Below are 25283 nucleotides of genomic sequence, written 5' to 3' on the forward strand. Positions count from 1 at the left end.
CTTTTTAACGGATACCATATACTCTTTACTCTATTCTTCATATTTCAATCTATTTAGAAATACTAAAAACAAAAAATAATGGGGTTGTTCAGTTTTTATTGCATTTTCTATTTTAATTTTTTTTGTATTTTTTGCTTTATTAAACTAGTTTTTAATTATATTTTTTTTTTACACTGAAAAGTGTTTTCGTAAAGTTTTTGAATTCGAAATTCCTTAAGTAATTTAAATTATTTCATATGAATACTTACAATTTTGACTAAAATTTTATTTTTAAATATATATATTTTTTTAATATTTATAATATTTACGATATTGTTATACATTATTTGGGTAAACTTTTTTTTGCAAAGCTAGTTAAATACGTTTGTTTTTTCTTTTTTTTTCTTTTAAGGTACATTATTTGTTGCTTTTCTTTCTTGCTTTCGTTTTTTTACTTTTTTATTTTTTGTTTATTTTTTAGAGCTTCTGTCGCACAATATTTTTTAACCATCGATTTTAGTTACCTATTCCTATAGACTTATTAAATTACGGAATTGATATCATACAAAAATACAGATTTTTAATAGATGCATAAGATATTATCTGCTTAAATACTAGGACAGGAATAAATAAACAGAACAAGAAAATCAAGCTTTACTTGGTAGACGTGCCATTGTCTCTTATATACAGTATTAGACAGAAACTAACAGATTTTTTCTTATAATATATTAATTAAAATACTTTTTTTAAGAGTATTTTTGCTTTTAGGTAGATCTTGGGGTACATTTGTCATAACTTTCGTTTGGGGAGATTTGTCTAAGGTAATGTCCTTGCAAAATTCTCTAAAATTGCTAAACCATCTGCTGTTTATCAACCATGACCATATCCTTGGGGCAGTGGCGCCGTGGTCAATCCTTGGCGGCAATGGCCACGGGCGGAAATTGCCGCTCATCGTAGAGCTTCGTTGGAGTGTCAATGGCGTCGCAGAGCTTGCGAAACTTGGCGGAATCTGGGGAAGGGATATTGGTAAAATCATTGTTCGGAAACGACCATCTAACTCTGCCCACCTGACATCGCATCCGCCTGGTCACCTTTCAGGATGCTCGCATAGCTGTTATCCTGCGTCGGATCCGGATTCTCGATGAGAACACTGGCCGCACAGCTCTTCAGCAGGGTAAGCGAGGGCTGCGTCATAGACGTCATGGACGCAGGACTCGCCGCCTTGATCTGCGACCTCAGCACGCTTTCGCTCAGCTGCAGCTCGATGACGTCCTCCAGGGCACCACGCAGGTCGTGGACCGACAGCAGTTTGCAGGCTCCGCCCCGATCCGCCAGGAACTCGTGCACGTACAGGAAGCCGTCCTCGCACGCAATCAGCAGACGCAGCTCCTTCTGGACGCGGGTCAGGGCGCAGATGTGCCTCAGGCCGCCCTGGGCCAGCTGCACCGTGGCGAAGGATCGGTCTTGGGCCAGCACTTCGCTGACCTGCGTGGGCAGCAGCAACGAGGACACCGCCTTGGAGAACATTCCGCCCCAGCTGGCCACTGGCGCGGCGGTTTTATTGGCTTCCTCCGCTGCTGTGGCCGCTACTGACTCGTTCGCAGAGTTTTCTGACTTCGCCGCCACATCCGCTGTAAAATTAATTCAAAATGCAACTTTAGTTAAATGTATTCTTATTAATTTAATTTAATTTAATTTTTAGTTTATAATATTTTTGATTATAATTAAACGAAAAGGAAGTTAGCTACGGCAAGCCGATGTTTTAATACACTTTGCAGTCAAGTAATGAAATCAAAATGATAAAAAGGATATGATAGAAAACCATATTAGGCAAAAAAAAGCTAGATGAAAGAAAAATTGGTCGAAAATAACGAAATTTATTAAATTTTACCAGATTGTTCCTATGGCAGCTATAGGACATAATTTACTGATCGCCAAGGATTTTGTCAGTTTAGATAAGGGTGGTCCAAAAAACCCAACTCTCACCATTGAACAAGAAGCGTTCAAAAACCAAAGAATTTTATTTTAAGTTGTATGCGTTGCGCAATGGTTTTTTAAGTTTCCATTTAACTAATTTACTGATTCGACATATAAAAGCCAGCTCGAATTTTGTGCAAAGGATTTTTCTCACCATTTCTATTTTGTGAACTTTTTTATATCAGTAAAACATGAGAACAACATAAGCAATTTTTTGGTAGAAAATTTGAATTTAGTACGCCACTTGGATGATATGAGCAGACTATAGAATGCATTATTTTAACGAATTTGTTTTTTATATTATTTAAAGCGCACAAAACAGCTGGTTAGGCGAATGCCTTTAAATTTCTATACAAATTTGGACCAACCTAGTGTAACTATACAAAATCATGAATGAATCAAAAATATACGAAAGGCTATAGAATAAAGTCAACCTATTTTGATAAAATATTATGTATAGGTTCTAAACACCATAAAAACATCACTCAGGGCAACTTTAAATTTTCTCAAATTAAATTTCAAATGTATAACGATTGCAAAAGTTTCAAATCTCTAGCTTTTAAACTGAGCTCGCTAACCTAAGGTTAATTTGAAGGGGCAAATTTCATTGGACATTGGTAAGCTAGGTAAAGGGTAAATAGCAGTCGGATCACTCGACTGCAACGTTTCTTCTTGTTTTTAATTGTTTTAAGCAACCCACTGGAGTTTTGTGCACCTCCGTTTGTAAAATACCGGTCATAATCCATCCTGTCCCGATTGTTAAACAGATCCCAAAACGCCCCTTGGGCAACCAACTTACCTATCGCCTTCAGTTCGACGCTCTCCACTGCCCGCGCGTCGATCTTGAAGACGTGGACGGTCTCCGTGTTGGAGGAGGCGCAGAGGAAGTCCCCGCTGGCCGAGAAGACCAGTGAGGCGATGCGGACGCAGCTGACGCCGCGCCGGAACTCCTGCACCCGCTGGCCATTCTTGACGCAGAAGACCCGGATGACGGTGCCGCGCTCGGAGGCGGTGGCCAGCAGGGCGCCGCTGGGCGAGAAGGCCAGGGCCGAGAGGGGCGTGTCGTGGGCCCTGATGGTCATGCCCGTGCGCAGCTTGCTGGCATTGAAGATGCGCAGCTCGCCGCTGTTCTGGCAGACCGGGAAGGCCAGGTGCGAGTTGAGGGACAGGGCGCACAGGCCCTGCTCGTTGGGAGCGATGTTCTCGATGGAGTGCAGGATCTTCATGTCGCGGATGTCGTGGATGTGTATGCTCTCCGCCAGGCAGACGATCAGCCGCTGGCGGTTCATGCGGACGCACAGGATCTCCGACGGGTAGAAGCAGTTGCAGATGTCCTGCTTCTTCTTGAAGTGCAGCATCTTGAGGCAGTTTGGCTTCTGAGCGGTGACCAGCACCACCAGCGAGCTGTTGAACAGGCGCTCCACTATTCGGATCTGCTCCGTGTTGTCCTTGGCGAAGATCTCCTCCACCTTGTCCTGGCTGGCTATCGAGTACAGGCGCAGGCCCGTGGGACTCAGCACGGACAGGGATCTATCGAGAAAAAAAGAAAACGTAAATAACAAGCTTTATGTAGATTTTGGTTGACCCAAAATGACTTCCTACCAAACCCAAACCGAAAGTCCAATCTCGTATCCGAAAAACATCTTTCGTTAAATACCCTCCAACGCAAAAAATTTAAAATAACATTAATTAAACCCAAACTTAGAAAAAATCTCAAAAGAACTGGCGATGTGTTTAATCTTAGATCCCCCTTGAGATATTTGAGTAATAATATCACACCACTTTGGCCAGCTCATCAAAAATTATTCCAGTATTTCATAACATTTTATAAAAAGCTTTATTTATGTTATATTTTTAGCGTTCCGAAAAACAATTTTTATTTTTTCCGTTTTGTCCACCATCTTCTGTTACCTCGTTAACTTTGAGATAAATATTAAAATATATTTAGTGTTTGAATGTAGATCCTCTTAGACTTATCAAAACCAAAACATTAATAGGCATTTTAATCTTGTTTATGAATTAGTGATAGCACAAAAAAGCCAAAAAAAAAGTTTGAAAAAAAAACTTATACATACAAACACAATTTTTTTATTATGCCGTTACTTTTAAAGAAATTTTGCAGGTTAAAGCAAATAAAATTTATATGCACAATCAATCCATGTTTTCGAAATAAGGTAGAAAATGGGAATCATTAATAAGAACACAGGCAACAAATAAATTCTAAACCATTTTTAAGGAATTGGCGCTATAAGAACTTGTAAGCTACAGGCTTACATTTGATATGATTATCAATTTTTTTTCTTAAACTGGATTTTTACAACTTTTTCGATATTTTGTAAGGACTATAAATCAAGAGAAATATTTTTCGTGTCTTCAGCTAAGTTGTAGATATCGAATGGCAGTAGAAAATACGGTAAAACTTAACAAAAAATCGCAAAAATTTACCATAATTAAAAATTGTTCTATCATTTTTGGTCAATAACTCGACCACACATCTACAAATACGACGTTTTTTTTCCTTTATTTCGAGTGAAACAAATTTTTTTTATTATTCTTTACTATTAATACTAAAGAAACAAAAAATCCGTTCATTTCGACAAAATTCGCCATTAATAAGAAGGAAACGTATAGAAAATTGGCAATTTGCGGGAAATTAATCAAAATGGTAGACAAAAATTTGGATGGCGCCTGTGAATGTTTGAAAACCATCTTTATAAAACTCAGCAATGATATAGTTAAAGCTGGTGCGTAGTATTAAATATTTTAGTATTTTTATATCACTTCGGTCTATTTTTACGTTTTTAATTTTTGCAATTTTGAGGCATAAAGTTCAATTAGTCGAATAAGTTTTTTTTTCCTCATTCGATACTTACAACTTTTCTAAGGACACAAAAAAATAATTTTATCGGTTTTAGATATAGTCGTATAAAAAAATACGAACAAGTTTTCAAAATTCAGTTTGAGGTTAAAAATGCATAATAGCAAAAGATCCAAATTCGAACCAATATGTCAAAAATAGTAGCGCGGAATTTCTAGTTTTGAAGTTTGTCAAATATTTAGTTAGAATCAATGACTGTGTTTGCGAGTTTTTCGCAGTGCAATCGTTTGTGATTTTTTTTTTGCTCAAAAATTTTAAATTTTGAGCTTAACATTTCACTGCTCATAAACAATCATTATTTTTAAAGCAAATTTTGCAAATGAAAAAAAATATTTATTTTAACTACAAATTGCCCAAGTAAAATGCAATTGAAACTTGTGCAATTAGTGTGGTGACAACTAATATACATTTGTAATAAATTCGGAGATATTTTGTTTCAGATATTCATAAATCGCTTGTTTTCGCTGGGCGGTTCACGAAGCACACGTCTGATTTGACTAACAAACACTCCATGATGCACTCACTAATGTCTATTATCATCTTCAGTAGTCATATTTATTATCAAATTAGCCCTCTCGGGCTTCCAAAAATTGCCGTAGTGGACGGTATTTCACGTCCCCATGGCGGGGTATTGGTTAAAGTTTTCAACTAGCAATAACCGCACCTCAGTAGAACTTCATCGGTTACGGTATTGCCACTGCGCAAAGATAACATTTGAGTGGCATGTCGGCTCTACTCCATGCTGGCGCTGCCAGAACCAGTTGGGAATTGTATGCGCACACGCACGCAAAAGTCTCTCAAGCAACCACTTTGCAACCGGTCAAAAAATGCAGCATGCTTTTAGGCCCCCGTTGCTGTTGTAGTTGTGATTCAACTGCTAATGCAGCATCGAGATATGTATGTACATACATATGTATGCACGAAAATTGTTTGCAGTTGTGCTTCAAAGGGGTGGTTTCCACCCCCCCGTTTGACCTTCGGAAAAGGGCACATCGACATTGCACCACCGAATTGCAGGCGTTTGGTCAATGATTTTTACTTTTATTTGGTAACAAATTTAAAATAAAATTGCTTAACTGATTGGATAAACTATTTAATAATTGAGGTCGAATGTTTGGCTTTTCAAAAATAAAAACAAAAATAATAATATAAGAAAGCAACCACTTTTAGGTAACAAATTTAAAATAAAATTGGTTAACTGATTGGATAAACTATTTTATATTTGGGGTCGAATGGTTGGCATTTCAAAAAGGCAACAAATAATATAAGAAAGCAACCACTTGATGAACTGAGAGAGATTTCTTTACTTTAATGTCACTTTCACAATCACAATCATAAGAACTCTGTGCTTTTGTTGATGATGTATCATAATTCAAAAACATGAGAAATGATAGTCGAGTAGCAAAAAATAAAACAAAAATTTATTAAAACCAAATTTTTGTTTTTTAGTAGATAACTTTTTATTGCTTAAAATTACTGTGTTAAAATGACATTTTAAAATATATATTTTTATGCAAAGGGCATAGTTGACCATTCAAAATGGGAGATTTAAAATGAAAAGTTAAAACTGCATTTTTGTCTCCCATTTAGGATGGTCTACTGTGCCCTTTTCCATTTTCTACAATAGACAATCTTGAGATCAAGCTTTGAACATTTTCGAATTGCGCCGCTGCACTTTGTACTTGGTGCTTATTGCCGGATCCTGTTCCACCCTTCATTGGATCCCTTCTCAGAGGAGGTCGCTGGGCGACAGCTGGGACTCTCCCTCCGCCAGGTAGATGTGCATGGCCTTGAGCAGCAGCGCGATGCCCAGCTGCTTCTTCTGTTTCATCGTCCACGACTGGGCGGGTCCGTAGTAATCGCCGCGCTTCATGTTGGTGAGGTGCGCCAAACCCAACGCGTCGATGATGGACGCCTCGCGGGTGTACGCATCAATGGGCAAGATGTTGTGGAAGACATGCAGACAGACGACTCCGCTGCCATGCTGCCAAATGTCCAGGATGCGCTCGAGCTTCCGGCTCCCCATCTTGCCATCTCCAGGTGGTGGCGATCGGAAAACCTCCGGCTGCAATGCGCGAAATCCACCGCCGCGTTCCGCCTTCGACTTCGTCTTCGACTTCGACTTCTCCTTGTCCCGCTTCTGGTGGAGGCGTGTGTGCTGGCGCATGGCATCGTAGAGGTGGGCGTACGGCCGCGAGGACTTGCCCTTGCCCACGTAGAAAATGGAGTCGAGGAACCGCTGCCACACCCCGAACTCCTCCAGGAAGGCGCTCTCACCCGGCAGATTCCGCGAGATGCGCGGATCGATGAGCATGTAGATGAAACTCTGTTTGAGATGGCCCTCGCGCATACTCTTCTTGGCCATGCCGGACTTGGCAAAATGCGCCGCTGAGGCTGCCTCATGGGGCAGGTAGTCGCTGATCCTGGCGAAGTCCGCCGGCGATCGGAGCGTGCGATGCAGCTCCACCGAGTAACGGATCTGCGCCTCCTGGGCATGCTTCTGGGCGGCAAGCAGCGCCTCCGTGTTCCTCTTGTACTTGATCAGCTGCTTGATGTACAGCCGCTTTGTTGTCTTGGTAATGGGGCCGACCGGAGCTCCCAACTGGGTCAGCTCGCGTCGCAGAGCGTCCGTTTCGTAGTCCAGCGGCAGGGTATGATTCGTGCTCACGCTGCTGTCCAGATCGAGTTTCTGCTCCGTGGGAGCTGGCGCGGCAGGCTGCCGCCCCTCGCTGTTCTGCAGGAACTTTGCCTCGTAGAAAACCAAGCCATTCTCGTCGTCCGTGTGGACGTAGGCCTCCTTTATCTGCAGGAAGTACTCATCCTGACGCGTAGAGGGCTCCTCCTCACCCTGAGCTGTGAAAAAACTGTGCTCTGGCTCCGGTTCCGGTTCTGGCTCCACGACCACCGCCTGGGCAACCTGCTCCACCAGCAACTCAAACACCTGGCGACCCGAGCAGGGAGCACCCTCCGCCAGCTGAACCTTCGCATCGGACTCGCCCCGCAGCTGCTGCTGCAGGTGCTGCTCGTAGCGGAAGTCCTCCTGCCCCATGGCCTCGTCCACCAGGGCCTCCACATGCTCGTCGTACTGGTGGAACAGGGACTGGCGGGCCCGCGATCGTGCCACCTTCTCGCGCCAGTTCTCGATGAGAGTGCGCCGCTTTGGCTGGTAGGGATCCTCCGGCTGCTGCTCGCGCTGGCTCTGGATGAGCTGGGTGAGATGGGCCTCGGTCAGGGCGAACAGGTTCACCGACTCCTCATCGGGCAGGATGGGAGGTGGATCGCCTACGGTCTCCGTGGGCTCCACAGTCTCCGGGAACTTTGGCTGCGGTCGATGCCGCCTGTGGGTGATGTTGATGTAGTAGGGCGAGGTCACGTCATGGTTGTACCTCTGCTGATTGGGGGTGAGTGTGTCCACCCGCTGCTTCTGCTTCTGCATCTTCTGGCGCTGTCTCGTGCGGCAGATGTGATCCCGGAGCAGCTGCAGCACCTCGAAGTGGCACTCCTCGATGGCATAGTGCACGGGCAGCTTGTTCTCCTCGTCGGCCAGATCCGCTCGAGCGCCGCGCTCCAGCAGCATCCTCACCAGCTCCGCCCGCCCGTAGATGCTGGCGATGTGCAGCGCGGTGGTCTGGCCATCGCACAGGGCGTCCACGTCGAGGTCGGGGCTCTCGAGGAACCGCTCCAGGATGCGCTGGGCCAGCTGCGCGTTTCGCATGCCGCACACGTAGTGCAGGGGCGCCAGGCCGCGATCGCAGGGCACGATGCCCGCATTTATGCTATTCCGCTCCAGCATCGACATTATGTCCGATTCGTTCTCGTCCTCCAAAGCGTCCAGAAGGGTCAGGGCCAGGAAATTGGCACGCTGCTCCATCTCGGCGATGCTTCTCGTATCGATTTTTGCCCATGCACTTTCTCTCTCGCTCTCGCTTTCGCTTTCGCTCTCACTTTAATTGCAAACTGCAAATCAATTATTGTTAAATTCTCAACTTTGTTGTTGTTGTTGCTGCTGCTGCTGTGTTTTTCAAGTGTGGCCATATCGGGCACTTTACAGAGATGCCACATGTTTGAAATTCGATTTGCTAATTGGTATTTTGATGGACCGTATTTTTTGAGCGCCAAATTTAAAACCGGTTGGGCTCAGCGAGTAATTACATTTGAGTTTTGGCACATAATTGGCTTGAAGACACGCTCTTGGCGATACGCTTGCCACAACAGCTTGATCTGTGAGCGCAACACGTGTTGTTGCTTTATGAGATTTTGTTTATCTCCTCTCTTGAAACCAAAACTAGTTCCCGCCAAAGGCGTAACCGTCGCTAAAAAATGGGGCCCAAGGTTTCTATGCCCCTTGTTATGCTTATGCGATAGCGCGTTGAGGTCACTTGTTGTTGATGTTGCTGCTTGAGTTTGTTTTTGTTTTTGTTTTCGCGTTGTTAGTAAACAAACGCAGTGACTAACAAAAATAAACGTAGAGGACAGCAATTTTACGAAGAACGGCGCATCGAAAATTAATCATTCATTTTCGCAGCATTTTAAAAGTGCATTTCAGGTCGTTGGCATCAGAAATTAAGCTTAACGAGCAATTGCAAGTTATCAAGCACTCAACATCAATCTTAAAAACACTGGTGACTCTTACAAAAACAACCTTAATCATATAACTAAGGGGAAATAAAAAAAAATTAACAATGCAAAAATTTACCAAAAACTAAATAACAACAGTTATACAATTTTAAGCCTCTCTATTCTCTAGCTAATAGTGATTGTTTTAAGAAATTTATAAATCTCAAGTTATTGTCAAAATAAAAACTAAGCTAACTCAAATAAATTTTAAAATTTATACAGATTTATTAGAAAAAAAATACTATTGTTCTAAAAAACGTATAAATCATATATGTATTAATTTTATTACATTATCAAATGATAATGTTAAAACTGATTGATTTTGGTCTTTCCGTCCATTCACCCGCGCGGCTTATTTATTTGTTTCTGATTAGAAATTTCGCTGGCCCCCATTCTCCCCCTCACAGCACACTTGCCTCTCCAATTGAGTTTCTTTGTTCTCTTTTGGCCTATGACGCGCATCTATCAGCTGCCGATTTTTATTGCATTTGCGCTTGGCTTGTTGTTTTTATTTTTCGCTTTTCACCATAAGTAGTATTATTGATTTTTTTTTTGTTGCTTTTTTCCAGCCGTCTTTGCGAGAAAAATGAAATAAAAAGTAGAAGATCTGCAGATTTGCACTTTTCCCTTCACCTTGTTTTGTGCCAAATGACATCAGCTGACTGAAAATAAACGCAACTATGCAATCGCGAAACTGGTTAATTAAGCTTTAGAATTAAGGCTGTGCTTGTAGATACAGAGCTCTCTAACGAATGTTTATAAAAAATTGTATTTTTTTTCGGAAATTATTTCTTATGGCATTTATGAACACTACTCGTTAAAAAAAAGGTTTTTTTGTCTTTTCTTAACATGTTTTGGTTTTTATCATGAAGACTTTTGTTGTTATTGCTTCGAGTGATAACTGTATTTATTTTGTTTCTTTCATACGCTTATTCTGACCGCAGCTTTACATGCATAGAATATTGCACATCAGCTGTTGCGCATAAAACAAGCCATTGTGTGCGATTCGTGCGAGTGTGGGTGCCGTGCACAGTGGCCATCAAATTGAGAGAACTGGATTGAGTCGCTTTATTAGCCCGCCAACCCTATCCTCCCCTGTCTTGTTGGACAGTGTAGTCGGTTACTTTCCTCCCCCGTAACGCTCACTACGGGAACGGCATTTCAAAATAGATGAGTGCATGTCGTTGTAATTGGAACTGCTTGTTTGCATGTTCTAATAAACTACATACACACGAATAAATGACGCCAATCCACGCTCACCCATAAACACACTCCCCCACAGCAGCTGTTTTTTGCCTTGTTTACTCGTCTAATTTGTCGATTTTTGTATCTCAATTTTTTGCCGTGGTTTTGTCACTTTTTTCGCTTTGGTGACCTTCCTGGCCTGGAACCAAAACCAAGGATTTTGGCATGGCTATTGTAACTTACGTAAAATCCTGGTTGAAGTTCATCTGATATGTGGCCATTGTTGTTGCTGGACGTTTCTGCTGATTGTATCTATTTATCTCGTTACACTTTCACTGGCCACTAAATATTATTTGGATTTTTTTGTTGTATGTGTATCTTATTGCAGTGTTCCACAATTGGAGCACACAAAAAACACAAAGCTTCGCAGGCAGATGAACAATGCGAATTGATTTGGTTTGATTTTGAAAAATTAAATTCGTTTTGTTTTCGTTCTATCTATCAACAAATTCCCCCAACACACACACACACAGTAGAGGTGGAGAAACATCGATGTTAACATCGATGTCATCGATGTTTTCAAAACATCGGTAACATCGATGCTCGCTAACATCGATGTTCTTCCACCTCTAACTTGGTGGCCAAGGAAGGGGAGCTGATGGTGTTGTTTGACGGGTTTGCTACGAAACCACCTAAGTTTCGGAAAAAGGGCAAGGATCCCCGTGTATGTGGGAGTTATTTCCTGCCAGAGATCCAGCAGTAAAGTAATGTGGTACTGCGAGCAGAATTTGCAGCGTGCGCTCTTGTCTTCTTGTTTTTATACAAAAAAGATTTCATATTCGAAAGAAATCAAAAATAGCGCCAACCTTGCATATAGAAATCAGCTGTTATAGTGGTGGCACGAAGAAAATATCGTTCAAAAACACTATTTTCCGGTATTTTTCTAAAAATGTTCGGGGCGAATGATTTTTAATCGCATTTACTTATCGCATTTATTTTAAATGCGGCAATTAGCCTCATGGGGTTCCCTGTGTAAATAAATGCGCATTAGGCTAAATGGGGTTTAATCCGCAAATGGAATCCGGCTATTAATTTGACGGAAAAGGAAAAAAAGTCGGATCATTCCTGTGATAGCTGTAGCATAGGGTCGTCCGATTTTAATAAATAAAAATTTCCTCCTCTAATTCTGATATATTAAATCGGATGGAGATCAAAGTCTGATCAAAAATATATTGACTTGATAGGTCGGAAATTTCTCCTCCACTTATTTGTATATTTCTTAATGAAATTGTAATAAACTGAGGTATGCAACTGATCATAATATGGGTATAATGACAACTTAACATTAAGAAACAAGTATGAAGAAGTTTGAATTTAATAATATTTGTTTTGCATGTATATGAGTCATCACTACTCATGGTACGAAAATTATTTATATACGACCTTATGCATATGTCCTGGCGGAAAACATCACTTCAATATAAAATGTGTTGTAGTGGAATCTCACATAATTTATAGAACCTACGCAAACACATACTGCAATCCAGTTCCCACATACCTAAAGTACACTAAAAACTAGTTCGCCTCAGACTGCCAACCCGCTTGAAATACAAGTGCAGAGGGCAGGATTGTCAGAAAACGTCGGTACGGCCACACTGCAACTCGCAATAGAAAATAAAGCGTTTTCTTTTGGTTTAAAGAGGAAATTTCGCATGTAAAAGCGCAGTCTCGCGGCCAGAAATATGCAAACTCGACGACTCGGAGTGCCGTGCGACCAGAGTGCTTGAGATTCGGACAAATGCCTCGCGAAATCAGTGCGCATTGTGCGGATTTGCCAGTGTAGTTACGATACAGCCCACGAAAATTTTCACCCGTTCTCGGGGACGCATGAAAAATGGCGGCGTCCTCAGCCGCGGTTCCGAGTTCGATTCCCATTCCGGCGGAGGCGATATCGGAGGAGTGCAAGGACGACGACGCCCTGACCTCCACACTCCACACGTGCGCCAACGACCCGGACTTCGCGGTGATCTGCGCCTTCCTCCAGAAATTCGCCAAGGATTTGGGCCTGAGCCTGCCGAGCTTCAGGCAATTGCAAGAGTGGTTCACCAGCAACAACGAAGGTGACCTGCTTGTGGGGGCGGGGCTTTGTCAAATTGAGTTATGTCAGGTGGAATTATTGGGGGTAATACCACGAAAATACCGTTTTTAAATTGGTCTGCTTTTGACTCGGGAGAGAGAGAGAGAGAGAGAGCGTTCGCATTTTTGCTTGTAAGAGAGAGTAATCGAAAAGAGCACAACTTTTTGTTTTCTTTCCAACACAAGCGCAAGCAACAACAAATCCGTGAAAGATGTAAATATTTCCCATTGGGCCATTTGTTATTGTCGAAGAATTTTTCATTTGCCCATCTTCTTTTACTTATTGTATCATTCTGATTTGTTGACACATATTTATACAATTCACTATTATTGCACATGCAAAGAGTGAACTTGTTATTAATAACAATTTCACATCAGAAAGAAAATATTGAATGCCAAGTTAACAAACATGAAGTTTCATTGTACCCGGTTGTTTTATTCACTTTTATTTTTCAATGTTTTTTTTTTTTTGTTAAATCGAACAAATGTAACACAGTAACAAGACTGATTTTTTTAGCATTAGCATTAATTATTGTCATCACCTAATTAGTTAAATTTCATTTAAGTACTGAACCAATTGTGACATTTATTTTAGCTTTTAATAGAAAATCATTTTTTGACTGAAAATTTCGTGAAACTTTTTAAATATTATTTTGTTTTTGCAACGGTTTTACTCCTGTCAAAACGATACAAAATCAAATCAAATAAGATTGTAAGTTTAGAATAAAAAAAGGTTGAATGTATTTCGATACAAAAAAATGAGTTATGATTACAGTCCATGAACACTTGTATAAATTATCGACAACACCTTATTAGTAGTTCTGCTTTTCATGTTGATAAAAGCTAACCAAAATATTAGTCAAAATATATTTAGTCCTAACACTTAATAATAACTTATTTTTGCAGTTCCCGAGCTCAGGGACTTGCATATAAAGCTGCTGCGGAAGACCCGTAAGACGGTTCACGAGAAGAGCTGGGAGTCTGCCCTCAGCAAGTTCTGCTTCGGTTATTCGGTCCAAGACGCCTGGGAAATCGAGCGGTTTGGTTACAGGAACTCCAGCTTGAAGGTCAAACTGCGAATATTCCGGGTAAGAGACGAAATGCCATTGATCATTGACTGAGGCAGAGCTAAAGTGTCGTTTACCCGTGTCCAGGAACTCCTCGAAAGTCAGTTTGAGCGCAATGCCAAGTTCCGGGCCCACATACTCACATTGAATGCGGACACCTTGCGCTCGGAGCCGATTGGGCGGGATCGGCTGGGCCACGCCTACTGGCTGACCCAGGACGCCGACTGCAACCTGCGCATCTACCAGGAGCATCTGGACGAGGAGATCTGGCAGGTGGTGGCCACGAACCGGGAAGAGTTCGTCAATCTCATTGCCAGGCTGCGCGGAAACGAGGTGGTGCTGCCTTCGAAGGACATTGGTGAGGCCGACGAGGACACCAGCAGCAGCAACAGCTGTCCCGCCAAACCACCGCCGCCAGAGGAAAAAGAGGAAGAGGATGACGAGGAAGATGGAGTTGGCGATGGAGATGGAGATGAGGAGGAGCCCGTAAAAACGGTGCCAAATCTAAAGATTAAACTGCGCTCTCCCGAGCAGGAGGAGAAAAAATCGAAGAAGGTTAAGGTACGTATGCAATGGCATCCATCAGGCATTCCAGAACTATTCATTTCAACTATCGCTCTTTCAGCCACTGTTCATCAGCCAGGCGAAGCTCGGGGGCAGCGCTTCACCGTCGCCGGCCAAAAAGCGTTCCATCGACGACGTGGACAGTAGCCCTACGGCCTCCCAGGAGGAGCAGCAGAAGAAGCAACGGCCCACACTGCTGGACACCAAGCGCATCAAGAAGCCCAGTCGCTACGAGAGCACCAAGGACGAGAACGAAGGCGAGTCCGGCGAGGAGGAGGAGGACGAGGAGGAGGAAGAAGCGGACGAGGATGAGGAGGACTCTGAACTGGACGAGGGGGAGGAAGAAGAGGACATCGACAGCGCGGCGGCAGATATCGAAGAAGATGACGACGAGGAAGAAGTTGGCGAGGCGATTGAGGATCCAACGATAGAGGTGCGGGGCCAAGGATCAGGCCGCGACTGTGAGGCCGTTCCCCTCACCTTTCTGAGCAACTTTGACTGCGGGGATGAGCTGGAGCTCAGCGAAGCTATCGCGGACCCGGTGCTCTTTGTGATCGGTCAAGGATGGGGAAGCGATTGTCTCGTCGGTAATGGCAAAAATGAAGCTGCCGTAGACGAGACAACCGTGGAGACAACGGAGCCGAAGGCCACCTTCTTCTTTGGAGAGCCGGGGTGCCTCAAGCTGAGTCCCATGAAGCAAACACCAAAGCCGGAGGCGAGGCGCAGCATTTTCGACAGCTTGGGCGAGGAGAAAACAAATGGGGAGAGCGAAAAGTGCAGGGAGGACGATCCGCCCCGAAATGGCAGCGAACTCAGAGAGACTCCAGCAGGCGCTGAAGCTACAGTCTCTGCTGCTCCTAGCGAAGAGACTATCAAAAGCCCAGAAGCTAACGAAAACAAAATCTCAGAGGAACAAATGAAAGAGAGAAAGTCCGAGCAAGTGGGTGAAACGGATTTGCTGGAATTTAAAATCAAGGTGATCGAAACGAATGACAAAATCTCTAAAGTACATGAAGCAGTAAAAGGAGTGTCGAGTTCAGACGCAAAGAACCACTTAGATAAAGGCGAACCATTCCCATCTGAGGATAAGGATGCAGATACTAAAGAAAAAGCCAAGGACTGTTTAGAAGAAGAACAAAGCGTCAAGGAAAATGGTCCAGTTAAAAAACTGTCCTCAGAGGAAAAACCGTCGTTAACTGATCTGCAGAATTCTACCAGAGATACTGATACGGCTAGCAAATGCAATGACAAGATTGCCAGTGAAGAAAAAACAAATAAACCTAACCAAAACGATAAGAGAACAAAAACTGAGCCGGAAACGGAAACGAGCGCTAAAGAAGTGGAAATTGAAACACCTAAAAGCGTCAATAAATCCAAATCTTTAATTAAACATCCTGTAAGCCAAATCGATGATCTAAGTCCTGTATACGAATCAAAAGTTGAGCCAGAAAATGTTAGAAAAATCATTGAAATTGTGCCAGAAACGCTTGCGAATGACAATAAACCCTCCGATCTGAAGAAGAAATGGATTAGATCTAGTAGCGAAGCGGTCACAATCTCTCACGAGACCATTAAAAGTGATAATTCCTCCCACGCAGAAGACACGATACCGGAAAAAGTACAAAACGAAGTGGCAAGTACTTCCAAAAGCCTGATTTCGGAGGATAAGTCGAAGGAGGGTGATATGAAAGGCAAGGCGGATGCCGAGTCACTTTCAGTCGACCAGACAATTTCAGTACCTAAGCCTTCTATGCTACTAAACCGCAAGAGACGTCTTAACGAATCTCAGCCAGCTCTCAGAAACTCGACCTCCGAAAGCGAAGTGCAGGAGGAGGAGCCCCAGGATGATGACCCCACGCTGGATGATCTGGATGTGGGGGGCAAGCGCATCAAGATGCGACCGAAGACCACCAACGCGGAGGCCAGACGAAAGGTGGAGGCTCAGAAGACGCAGATCGAGGAAACTACATCCTCCAGCGGGGAGGAGGATCCGCGTAGCCGGCGTAAGATTATAGCTCCAGTCAGTAAGCAAAAGCCCACTTTGGAGGAAATTATCGAAAAGAAGAAGAAAACAATGGACAGGGACTTGCCCGAGAAGACTTCGCAGGAGCAATCTTCGGAGAAGGTCCCGGAAAAAGATGTGCAACCGCCACAGCCAGTTGGAGAAGCTACTCCTGCCACCAGCTCCTTTAGTCCACCAAAGAAGTCGCCGGTAACGAAGCCGCTGAAGAAGAATCTTCTAACTCAACTGCGGCAGGAGGAGAGCGAAGAGGAAGCTATCCCCAGAAAGCGAACGAACAGTGAGACCATCGTACCTGCCGTGCCAGTTCCCAGTGCTTCACTTGTCCAACCGGAGGAACGTCATCGCAAGCGTCGCAGCAGCGAAGATGCCAAAGAGTCTTTCGCCAAGGAATCCTCGCCCAGTGAGCCGCCTCCCTCCGCCGTCAGCGAGAAGCTAAAGCGCAACAACGAGCAGGACATCGAGGAGGAGGAGGTGGAGGATCCACTTGCCTTGCCAGCCCAGAATGCGTCGCCTCCCGTGAAAGAATCCTCCCCACCGGAGGGATCTGCTCGTCGTTCTGGTCGGCGAGGCGGTGCTGCTGTCGTTTACTCCGAGCTTCCTCAGCCCAAAAGGACGCGTGGCGGGGCCAGGGATAAGTCCGTGACGGAAGTGAAGGCGGAGGGTAAACAGGAATCCGAAGATGACCATGAGGAGTCTTGTAAACTTTCAGTCAAACCTAAATCTGAGATCAACAAGGATTCAGTCGAGGGCATTCCAGTGAAAGAGGAAACACCAAAGGAGGAAGTAATCAAGGAGGAGCAAAAAGAGGAGCCAAAAGAGGAACCAAAAGAGGAGCAAAAAGAGGAGCAAAAAGAGGAACCGAAGGCAAAGGTGGGCCGTGGACGTGGGCCGCGAAAAAAGCGTGAGGTGGACACCACCAATATTATCGAAACCAACGACTCGGAGACGCCAGTGCGCCAATCTCGTCGCATCGCCCAGCAGAAGATCAAAGAGGAGGCGGAGCGCCGAAAGCAAGAGGAGGTGGCCCTGCGCTCCATGAAACAGGAGCTCAAGAAAAAGAAGAAGGCCGAAAAGGAGGCAGATCCAACAGTGCTGGAGCCTTCGGGCGAGGAGTCCGAGTCGGAGGCCAGCGAGGCGGAGGAGGAGGCTCGCAGTAAGAAGAAAAAGAAGTGTCCTGGCAAGGATGGCGCCTGGTCATCGGACTCCGAAGAGCAGCCAGAGAGCGAGGAGGAAGAGGAGGAGCCACCGCACTATGAAACGGACCCCGGCTCGCCGCTCTTCCGCTCCGACCACGAGTTCTCGCCGGAATCCGAGCTGGAGGACGAGTCCCAGGTGGTGCCCATGAAGCGGGCGCGCACTGTGCGCAAGGAAAACGCCGAAGACCAGGAGAAGGTACACAAAATATTTAACTTTAAAAAGGAGAAGCTTTATCTAAATGGTGTTTAAACTTGGGTCACAAAATCTTACACGGGAAAAGGATCAGATTTAAAACTCATTTTGTAACTCAAGTCAGAAGTTAGCAGTGAGTTTAGCTGGTCTAGCGAATCTGTATTCTATATAAGATCAAAAAATTTGGGTTTTAAAGCTCAGCTCAACAGGAAAGATACATTTGTAAACTGAGTTTAGCTAGCAACTAAGTTTGAGTTTTAATATGTAAGTTTTTTTTTTAAATATTTAAGTAGATATTTTAATTAAAAAATAGATTTCGGTTAAATATGGTTGCTGGGACAGACAGACGGACATTCATTGTATCGGAAACTCATTATACAAGCTGTAGAAGCATCTACCAATTCTGGGCCAAAATTAGGGGTTCTCTTTTCTAACTTGACTCTGAAACTAATGAAGAAATCAAAAAATATATATATCGATCAACGATTAGAGCAGAATTCGTATGATAATATATTTCGATTATTTATATTTTATCAGGAGGACGCGGAGGAGGCGTGTCAGAAGTGCGGCAAGTCTGACCATCCCGAGTGGATCCTATTGTGCGACACTCCGGCCTGCAACAAGGGCTACCACTGTTCGTGCCTCTCACCAGTGCTCTTCTACATCCCCGAGGGCGACTGGCACTGTCCTCCCTGTCAGCAGGAGCAGCTGATCACAGCGTTGGACCTGCAGCTGCAGCAGTTCGACACCTTGGTGGCCCAGAAGCACCACGAACGGATCCTGGCCGAGGAGCAGGCGGAGCGAGAGCGTCAGGAGCGAGAGGCGGCGAAGAACGATGGCTTCAAGGAGGAGAAGGAGGAGGACGAGGACGATGACGAGGACGAGAAGGACGATGAGACGGTCAGCAAGGCGGACAAGGTGAAGCGGCGTCGCGGCGATGGACGCAGTAATCGGCGCGCTGCCAAGCGGGGCACTCGACGCCGCCGTGGAAACGAGTCCGACTCCAGTAACGGCAAATCCGGGGGCAGTGGCTCTAGATCCGGCTCGGGATCAAGTTCCGGCTCAAGCAGCAGCAACAGCAGCAGCTTCTCGGACTCGGACGACGAGCCCATATACAAGTTGCGCAAGCGACGACAGATCAATGTCAGCTACCGGCTCAACGAGTACGACGACCTCATCAATTCGGCCTTAAAGAAAGAGATGGACGAGGTCGCCGGTGCAGGGAACCTAGGTCGCGGCAAGGACATATCCACCATCATTGAGGCGGACAAGGAGAAGACGCGATGCGAAGATCCGCCAGCGGAGGAGGAGGTGCACGAGAAGGCGGACGTCGAGAAAGAGAAACAAAAGGCCAAGTCCAGCGGCAGCAGTTCGTCGTCGTCCGAGGATGAGATACCGCTCAAGCGCAGCAGCAAGTTCAAGCAACCGCCGGCCAAGAAGAAGCCTCGCAAACTGACCACCTTGGATGTGAGCAGCGAGGAGGATCATGGCAGCGATGAGGACTTCAAAACGTCCAGCTACTCCGATGAGGACAGCTCACAGTCTGGCTCCGGAGACTCGGACTCGAGCTTGGAGGTGTACAGACGACCAGGTCGAGGCAAGAAGCAGCGGAAGGCTGCTCGAAGGGCGGCGCGCGAAAGGCGAAAGGATCGCAAGTTTGTGGTGGAAGAGAGCGACGAAAGTGAGGAGGAGGATCAGAAGCGACGAGCGGCAAAGAGCAAGAAAAAGAAAAAGGAGGACTCTGACTACACGGAAACTGAAACCGAAGACGACGACAATGAGTTGTCCGAGAACGTGGACAGTGCCGACCTGTGCGACGACACCACTTCCGAAAGCGAAGACGGCGCCTGGAATCCCTCCTCCAAGAAGAAAAAGAAGGCTGCAGCCGCCAAGAAGTCGGGCTCGGCGGTTGGCATCGCCAGGAAGTCCCCCAAGCTGAAGAAGCCAGCTCCCCAGCCCGCGAAGAAGGTCAAGCGACTGGAGTACTCCGACGATGACATTAGCGAGAGCGATCCGGAGGAGGAGGAGGACGAGGATGACGAAGGTCAAGAGGGTGCTCCCTTGTCGGGAAAGGGCTCCGGCAAGCAGCCCCGCTCTCAACCCCTCAAACCGAGCGCATCCGTGTCACAGGCTGGCAAGGGAAAGGGCAAGGGCAAGGCCAAGAAGAAGAAGCCAGCGTCCTCCGAGGAGGAGGAGGACGGCGCCGCTTCCGACGATCGCACTCGCACCCGTGGACGCCGGTACGCCTACATCGAGGACGGTAAGTAAATCATAAATCATTTATAAAACAGGGTATCTTTTTTTTACTTTAAAAAGTATGTAACAGGAAGAAGGAAGCGTTTCCTATCTTTAAAATTATATATTTTCTTTATCAGGATTAAGAAAGGGCCGAGTCGATCTAGAATCTCTAGCGAGATTTAGGAATTAGCATGCAGTTTTTACTTAGTCCAATAAGTTTATTTCAAATTCACTAATCTAACGCACTAAAATCGCGAATATCTGTCGTGCCACTCAGAGACTTGGTAAAGGCCAGTTGTTGGGCGTTATATGTCTATACTGACAATATCTATCGAAACACAAAGAAATTATCCAAATTAAACCATAATTTTAGAAGTTATTGGCTTTAAGTTACATTATGACGTCATTGCATACTTCTTAAACTGAGTTCATAAATTTGAGAGAGCGGAAGAGAGAGAAAGATCTGTTAGCGGGGGCGGGGGAGCTGCTCGCTCTTAGCTTGTTGTGTTTGCTCTGCAACTCGGTAGATGGCGCCACCTAAAAAGTAAAACCAATCTTCTTGTTACTGCTAATTAATAGGGCAACAAAAGGCGTACATTCTTTTTTGAAGAAGAAAATATCAAAATTGAAAAGTTTTTTAACTTAATCTAATTTTTAAATTTTTAGAAATCCTATTTAATACCTTGCAGTGGGTATTACAATTTCTTGCGGCCTCCTAAATATCCCTTACCCCAAAGTGATTTAAAGAATATTTCGTTTTATTTTCGAAACTGCAGGAAAATTAAAAAAGGTCACTTGTATTAAAGGTTTTTTTGTTTCCTAAGCCCCCTGTTTACTGGGTCTTTCAGCATTCCTGATTGTAATTTCTTAATTTCCTTGTTTGTAGACGACGACAGCTCTGATGGCGGCATCAAGCCAGGCGTCCATCGACCCGACACGCCGCCTGAGGAGCGTCAGAAGTTTATCCAGCGGCAGGAGGAGATCAAGCGTATGCTGGCAGAGAAGAATGCCGAAGGGGCCAAGCTGGCGGCCACGCCCCGCCTTACGCCCATCAAGTCCGGGGCCACTGTGCCGGAGAAGCGGACACCTGGCAAGGCGGCCAGCGGTGACTCGCTGTCGACGGTGCCGCTCTCGGTGATTCGGCAGGCCAAGGTGCTGGACATCGATTACCTGCAGCGCAAGGGGGAGACCATTGGCGACCTGGACGACGTGGACGAGTCGGAGCTGGACGACGCCGAGCTGCCCGACGATCTGCCCGACGACATGGAGGACGCGATCGCCCGCATGGTGGAGGAGGAAGAGCAGTTCAGCGCGGCGGTGGCTGCCCGTGAGTTGCCCGGCGCCGAGGAGGTGCTGCGCACGACGCCCTCAAAGGCGCGGCAATCCACCAAGGTGACGCCCGAGACGACAGCTTCAGCTCCTGCTCCGACTGCCCCTCCAACTGCCGCTCCCAGTGCGTCTGGCTTGCAGGAGCCACACCGCAAGCGTCTGCCCATGCCCACCATGCATCCGCCGCTTCTGCGCCACCAGTTTCCCCTCGCCTCTGGCTCGGCACACCCGCCCGCATCGCTGCTGCCTCCTCATCCACCTCAAGGCATGCATCCCATGCTGCAGCGTCATCTGTCGCAGGCGGTCGCCCCGCCACAGGCCATGCATCTGCTGCAAAACGCCCTCTCCGCCCCCCTTGGCCAGCCCCTGGGCTGTGGAAACTATGCGACCGGGCACGGATCGGCCCAACACCTGCCGCTGGTCATGTCCATGCCGTCGGCAGCGGCGGCCGCTGCGCATCTCATGCAATCCGCCGCAGCCTCGGCTGCAGCCCGTCCACCCGACGCAGCGGCGGGCAGTCCAGCGACCGATTCCAAGCCAAGGGGCAGGCGGAAAAAGGTAACACCCCTCAGAGATCAGTTGCAGAAGCAGCAGACGGCGGCGGCCGTTACGGCGGCCACTTCCTCATCGACTCCGCCGGGGCCAATGCCCGCCGAGAAGGCCAAGGCTGCCCAGCCGCTGTTCAAGCCGCACGAGGAAGCTGCCGCCAGCGCTCCCGTGTCCGCCGCTCCGCAGGCCTCTGTGATCACGCGGATCCCGGCGCACCTGCCGCTGCCCCACGGACGAGGTCATGGACCGCCGCCCGGCGGCATGTATCCTAGCAGTGCGGAATTGGCTCGGTTCTACGGACAAGTAGCCGGCCAGCAGTCTGGACCCGCCGTCCCTGGCACCCGCTCCCCTTCGTCGTCGTCGTCGTCGTCGTCGGCAGGACCTCCTAGACACCTTTTGCGACCGCAGATGCCGCCCGGTCTGCCACCGCCACACGCATCGATGCGACCCACCTATGGACCGCCGCCGCCACTGCGAGGATCTGGCCCACCAACAACAACAGCGGCAAGCGGGGGAGCGACCAGTTCCAGGCCGCCCTACCTCCACGGAGCGGAGCACCACGGCGGACCGCCTGGCCCGCCCATGGGCGGAGTCTTTGGCTCCGGACCGCCACCAGCGAGACACGCCTCGCCTCATTTGAATCCCTACAGGTGAGCCACACACAACTTGGTTGAGACATGCATGCCCTTAATCCGCTGATCTTTTCAGAGCCCCGCCCATGTATGGCAATCCCAATTACTCGCCTCGCGTCGGAGGACCTCCAGGACCTGGAAGTATGCGACCGGGAGCCGTTGACTTTGCCGCCGGACCACGTAAGCATCTTAGTGAAATACTGCCAATGATAAAATATAATCTAATTTTTTTAATTGAATTCCGTAACTACATAAAGCTCGATTATGAATTCATATACCTTAAATTTTCTATTAATTGTATATATTTTATCTACATACTATATGTAGCATGTGTAGGGAAGAGTTTCCGACCCTATAAAGCATATTTTATTTCAACATAAACGAGTCGAACTAGCCATATCTGTCTGTCTACAAGAGTTGCAAAGTTTAAGGGGGCAGGATGGTTTGCAAATTAAAAAAAAAATGTTGATAATTTTTTATATAAAACTACAACATCTCAGGAATGTCCTGTGAAATTTCTTGTCGATCGGACAAAAACTCGCTGAGATACCGATTATATCGTAATTGTGCTCAAGGCAGGTTTGCGTTAGGTAAAATACTTTAGACGCGTTTTTCTTAAAACTACGTTTTTCAAGTCGGTGCGTAACATTACTCAAAAATAAATTGTCCGATCTGAATAAAATTTTGCACTCATCCTTTATACAGTAAATACTTGCCGATAAAAGAAATTTTTTATTAAAATTATGTTTTTTAATATTTTTGCAATATATAATAGGCTGACTTTGTATGTAAAAATATTACTTTCGACTTTAAAACCGCGCCAAAACTTAAAAATCGCATATTTTTTTAATTTAATTTCATTCATCCGCACAACCAACTAATATATTAAATAAATCAATTTTTTTTTTTTTTGTTATATCACTGTTAGTCGAGGCGACCGACCGCCGTCACGTGATAAATAGTAAATATAAAAAAAAAATTTAGATAGTCTTAAAATATAGGCAATATAGGCAAAAAATCGCAAAAATCATTTATTTTTAGCCTCGGAATCCATCCTGCCCCTTAAACAAACAGAGTCTTTTAATGCGCACGCAATATTAGTTTGGTTTAAAACTTAGTGTCATCCACAAATTTAAAATTCTGTGCCACCCAGTTTTTTTGAAGTTTTCTTCTTAAAAAATATCAAATATTTCTCTCACTTTCAACCATTTTTAAGATAGTTATTAAAAATGCATATACCCAACATACCACTATAGAAATAGTTAAATAATTCTGATCAGCATTGAACAAAAAAGTATACCAGTTTCAGATTTTTCTAAATCAAATAGTAAAAACATTTTTCAATGTTCTCCACAATTTTGTTAGGCTTAGTTATCCATTGAACCATGCGTATGATTAAATTTTGAAAGCTCATACAGCTTGCAATACCGAATATTATAAAAAAAATGTTCTTCAAACTTTCAGGTGGTTATCCCCCCTATGGCTACTATCCCCCTCCTCCGCCGTTGACCACGCCTTCTGCCCATGCTGCTCCAAGTTCGGTTATCGTAAGTGCTCCGCCAGCAGGGACGCCAACGAATCATTCGGTCTCTTCTCTGACGCATGGGAAGAATCTGGTTCCCATTCCTGCGACGCAGTCTTCAGGTCCTCCACCCGCCACAGCCCCTCCACCGGCACTCCCCAGCGAAGCGCTCAGCCACAAGCCATCGGTAGCCTCTGTGATAACCAGCAAAAAGCTGACCACCTTGGAGGCGTACCCCACACGAAAGTCGCCCCTTGTAGTGGGCGAGGTTCCAGGACCGGCCGAATCGACGAATTCACCGGCTGCCATTGCCGAAGAAGACTCGGGATCCGCTCATGAAACCAGAGCTCCAGCATCCACGGGAGCAGCTGCCGTGGGCGAGTTCAGTGGCTTGGTAAGCTACTTTAGCTCGCAACAGGACGATTATGACACATAACAAGCGCCGCCGGGCGCATAAGAAAAATTTGTATATATAGTGGGATTGTCGTGTGTAAGATGACCACAATCCATTTGTAGAGTTAGAAAAGAAGGTACACTTAAGAGTATGCAGCAATCTTGGCATTAATTTATTATTACAGACTTTATGTTTAAACAATCTGGCCCTTAAATCATAAACCACAAACGATATTTCAAACTTGATCCAAATTCTGTAAAAAGTTGTCCAAACTTACTTTTTTTTGCGATAAATTCATTACAAAATTTTGAATTTGTATGTTCGTTTGATTACAACTCCCATTTAAACACTCCCAATGCCTTTTTAACGTTAATTTTAGTTCCCTTTATGTGCTCTTTCAGTTTAGCTAAAACAAACATAAACTACGCTAAGTATTTTAATTTTAGCTGTATATTTTTCGAGCCCTAACAAAATAATCGTGAGTTATATATGATACATACCATTAATACTATATGAATATAAAAGAAACTAATGATTATAGATAAACATAGTCAATAAATATACATTTAGTTCATTGCGAATGCTTACCTGCATTGACATGTACACAAATTGTAGTTTGAGTTAATACATAACTAAGCAATTGAAACGATGATGCAGTGCATACTTTATAAATTAAACCTACGTAACCATTATAACATAAAGCAAATGGTATATTAAAATCAAAGATGGACAAAAACTGAATGTTCACAATAAAACTATTTATCATTAGTTGAAAATATAAAAAAAACCAACTGTCTTATCATT

General features: G+C 45.2%; 3 protein-coding genes and 1 non-coding gene across 4 annotated transcripts; 1 reads left to right on the forward strand and 3 right to left on the reverse strand.

The window, feature by feature from the left end:
- Nucleotides 1–295: 295 nt before the first annotated feature.
- Nucleotides 296–11164, reverse strand: LOC108138601 (WD repeat domain phosphoinositide-interacting protein 2-like). The gene is made up of 4 exons (XM_041708762.1): nucleotides 10880–11164; nucleotides 2756–3486; nucleotides 1047–1610; nucleotides 296–988 (listed from the first exon to the last, which is right to left on the reverse strand). Exons 1-4 carry the CDS (start codon nucleotides 10915–10917, stop codon nucleotides 888–890), a joined length of 1434 nt encoding a protein of 477 aa, XP_041564696.1. The 5' UTR covers nucleotides 10918–11164; the 3' UTR covers nucleotides 296–887.
- On the reverse strand, nucleotides 5404–5543 carry LOC121467443. The gene has a single exon (XR_005977500.1). It is a non-coding gene; the product is annotated as a U4 spliceosomal RNA (small nuclear RNA).
- LOC108141897 (ankyrin repeat and LEM domain-containing protein 1) lies at nucleotides 6288–10872 on the reverse strand. The gene has a single exon (XM_017265512.2). The coding sequence runs from the start codon at nucleotides 8703–8705 to the stop codon at nucleotides 6564–6566; it is 2142 nt and encodes a 713-aa protein (XP_017121001.1). The 5' UTR covers nucleotides 8706–10872; the 3' UTR covers nucleotides 6288–6563.
- Nucleotides 11165–12254: 1090 nt separating the features above from the next.
- Nucleotides 12255–25082, forward strand: LOC108141886. The gene is made up of 8 exons (XM_017265499.2): nucleotides 12255–12756; nucleotides 13679–13860; nucleotides 13927–14400; nucleotides 14465–17818; nucleotides 18353–20075; nucleotides 20940–22581; nucleotides 22640–22743; nucleotides 24028–25082. Exons 1-8 carry the CDS (start codon nucleotides 12531–12533, stop codon nucleotides 24519–24521), a joined length of 8199 nt encoding a protein of 2732 aa, XP_017120988.2. The 5' UTR covers nucleotides 12255–12530; the 3' UTR covers nucleotides 24522–25082.
- Nucleotides 25083–25283: the final 201 nt, after the last annotated feature.

Source organism: Drosophila elegans, unplaced genomic scaffold (genome assembly GCF_018152505.1).
Source record: "Drosophila elegans isolate 14027-0461.03 unplaced genomic scaffold, ASM1815250v1 contig_397, whole genome shotgun sequence".
In the NCBI taxonomy this organism is placed as follows: Eukaryota; Metazoa; Arthropoda; class Insecta; order Diptera; family Drosophilidae; genus Drosophila; species Drosophila elegans.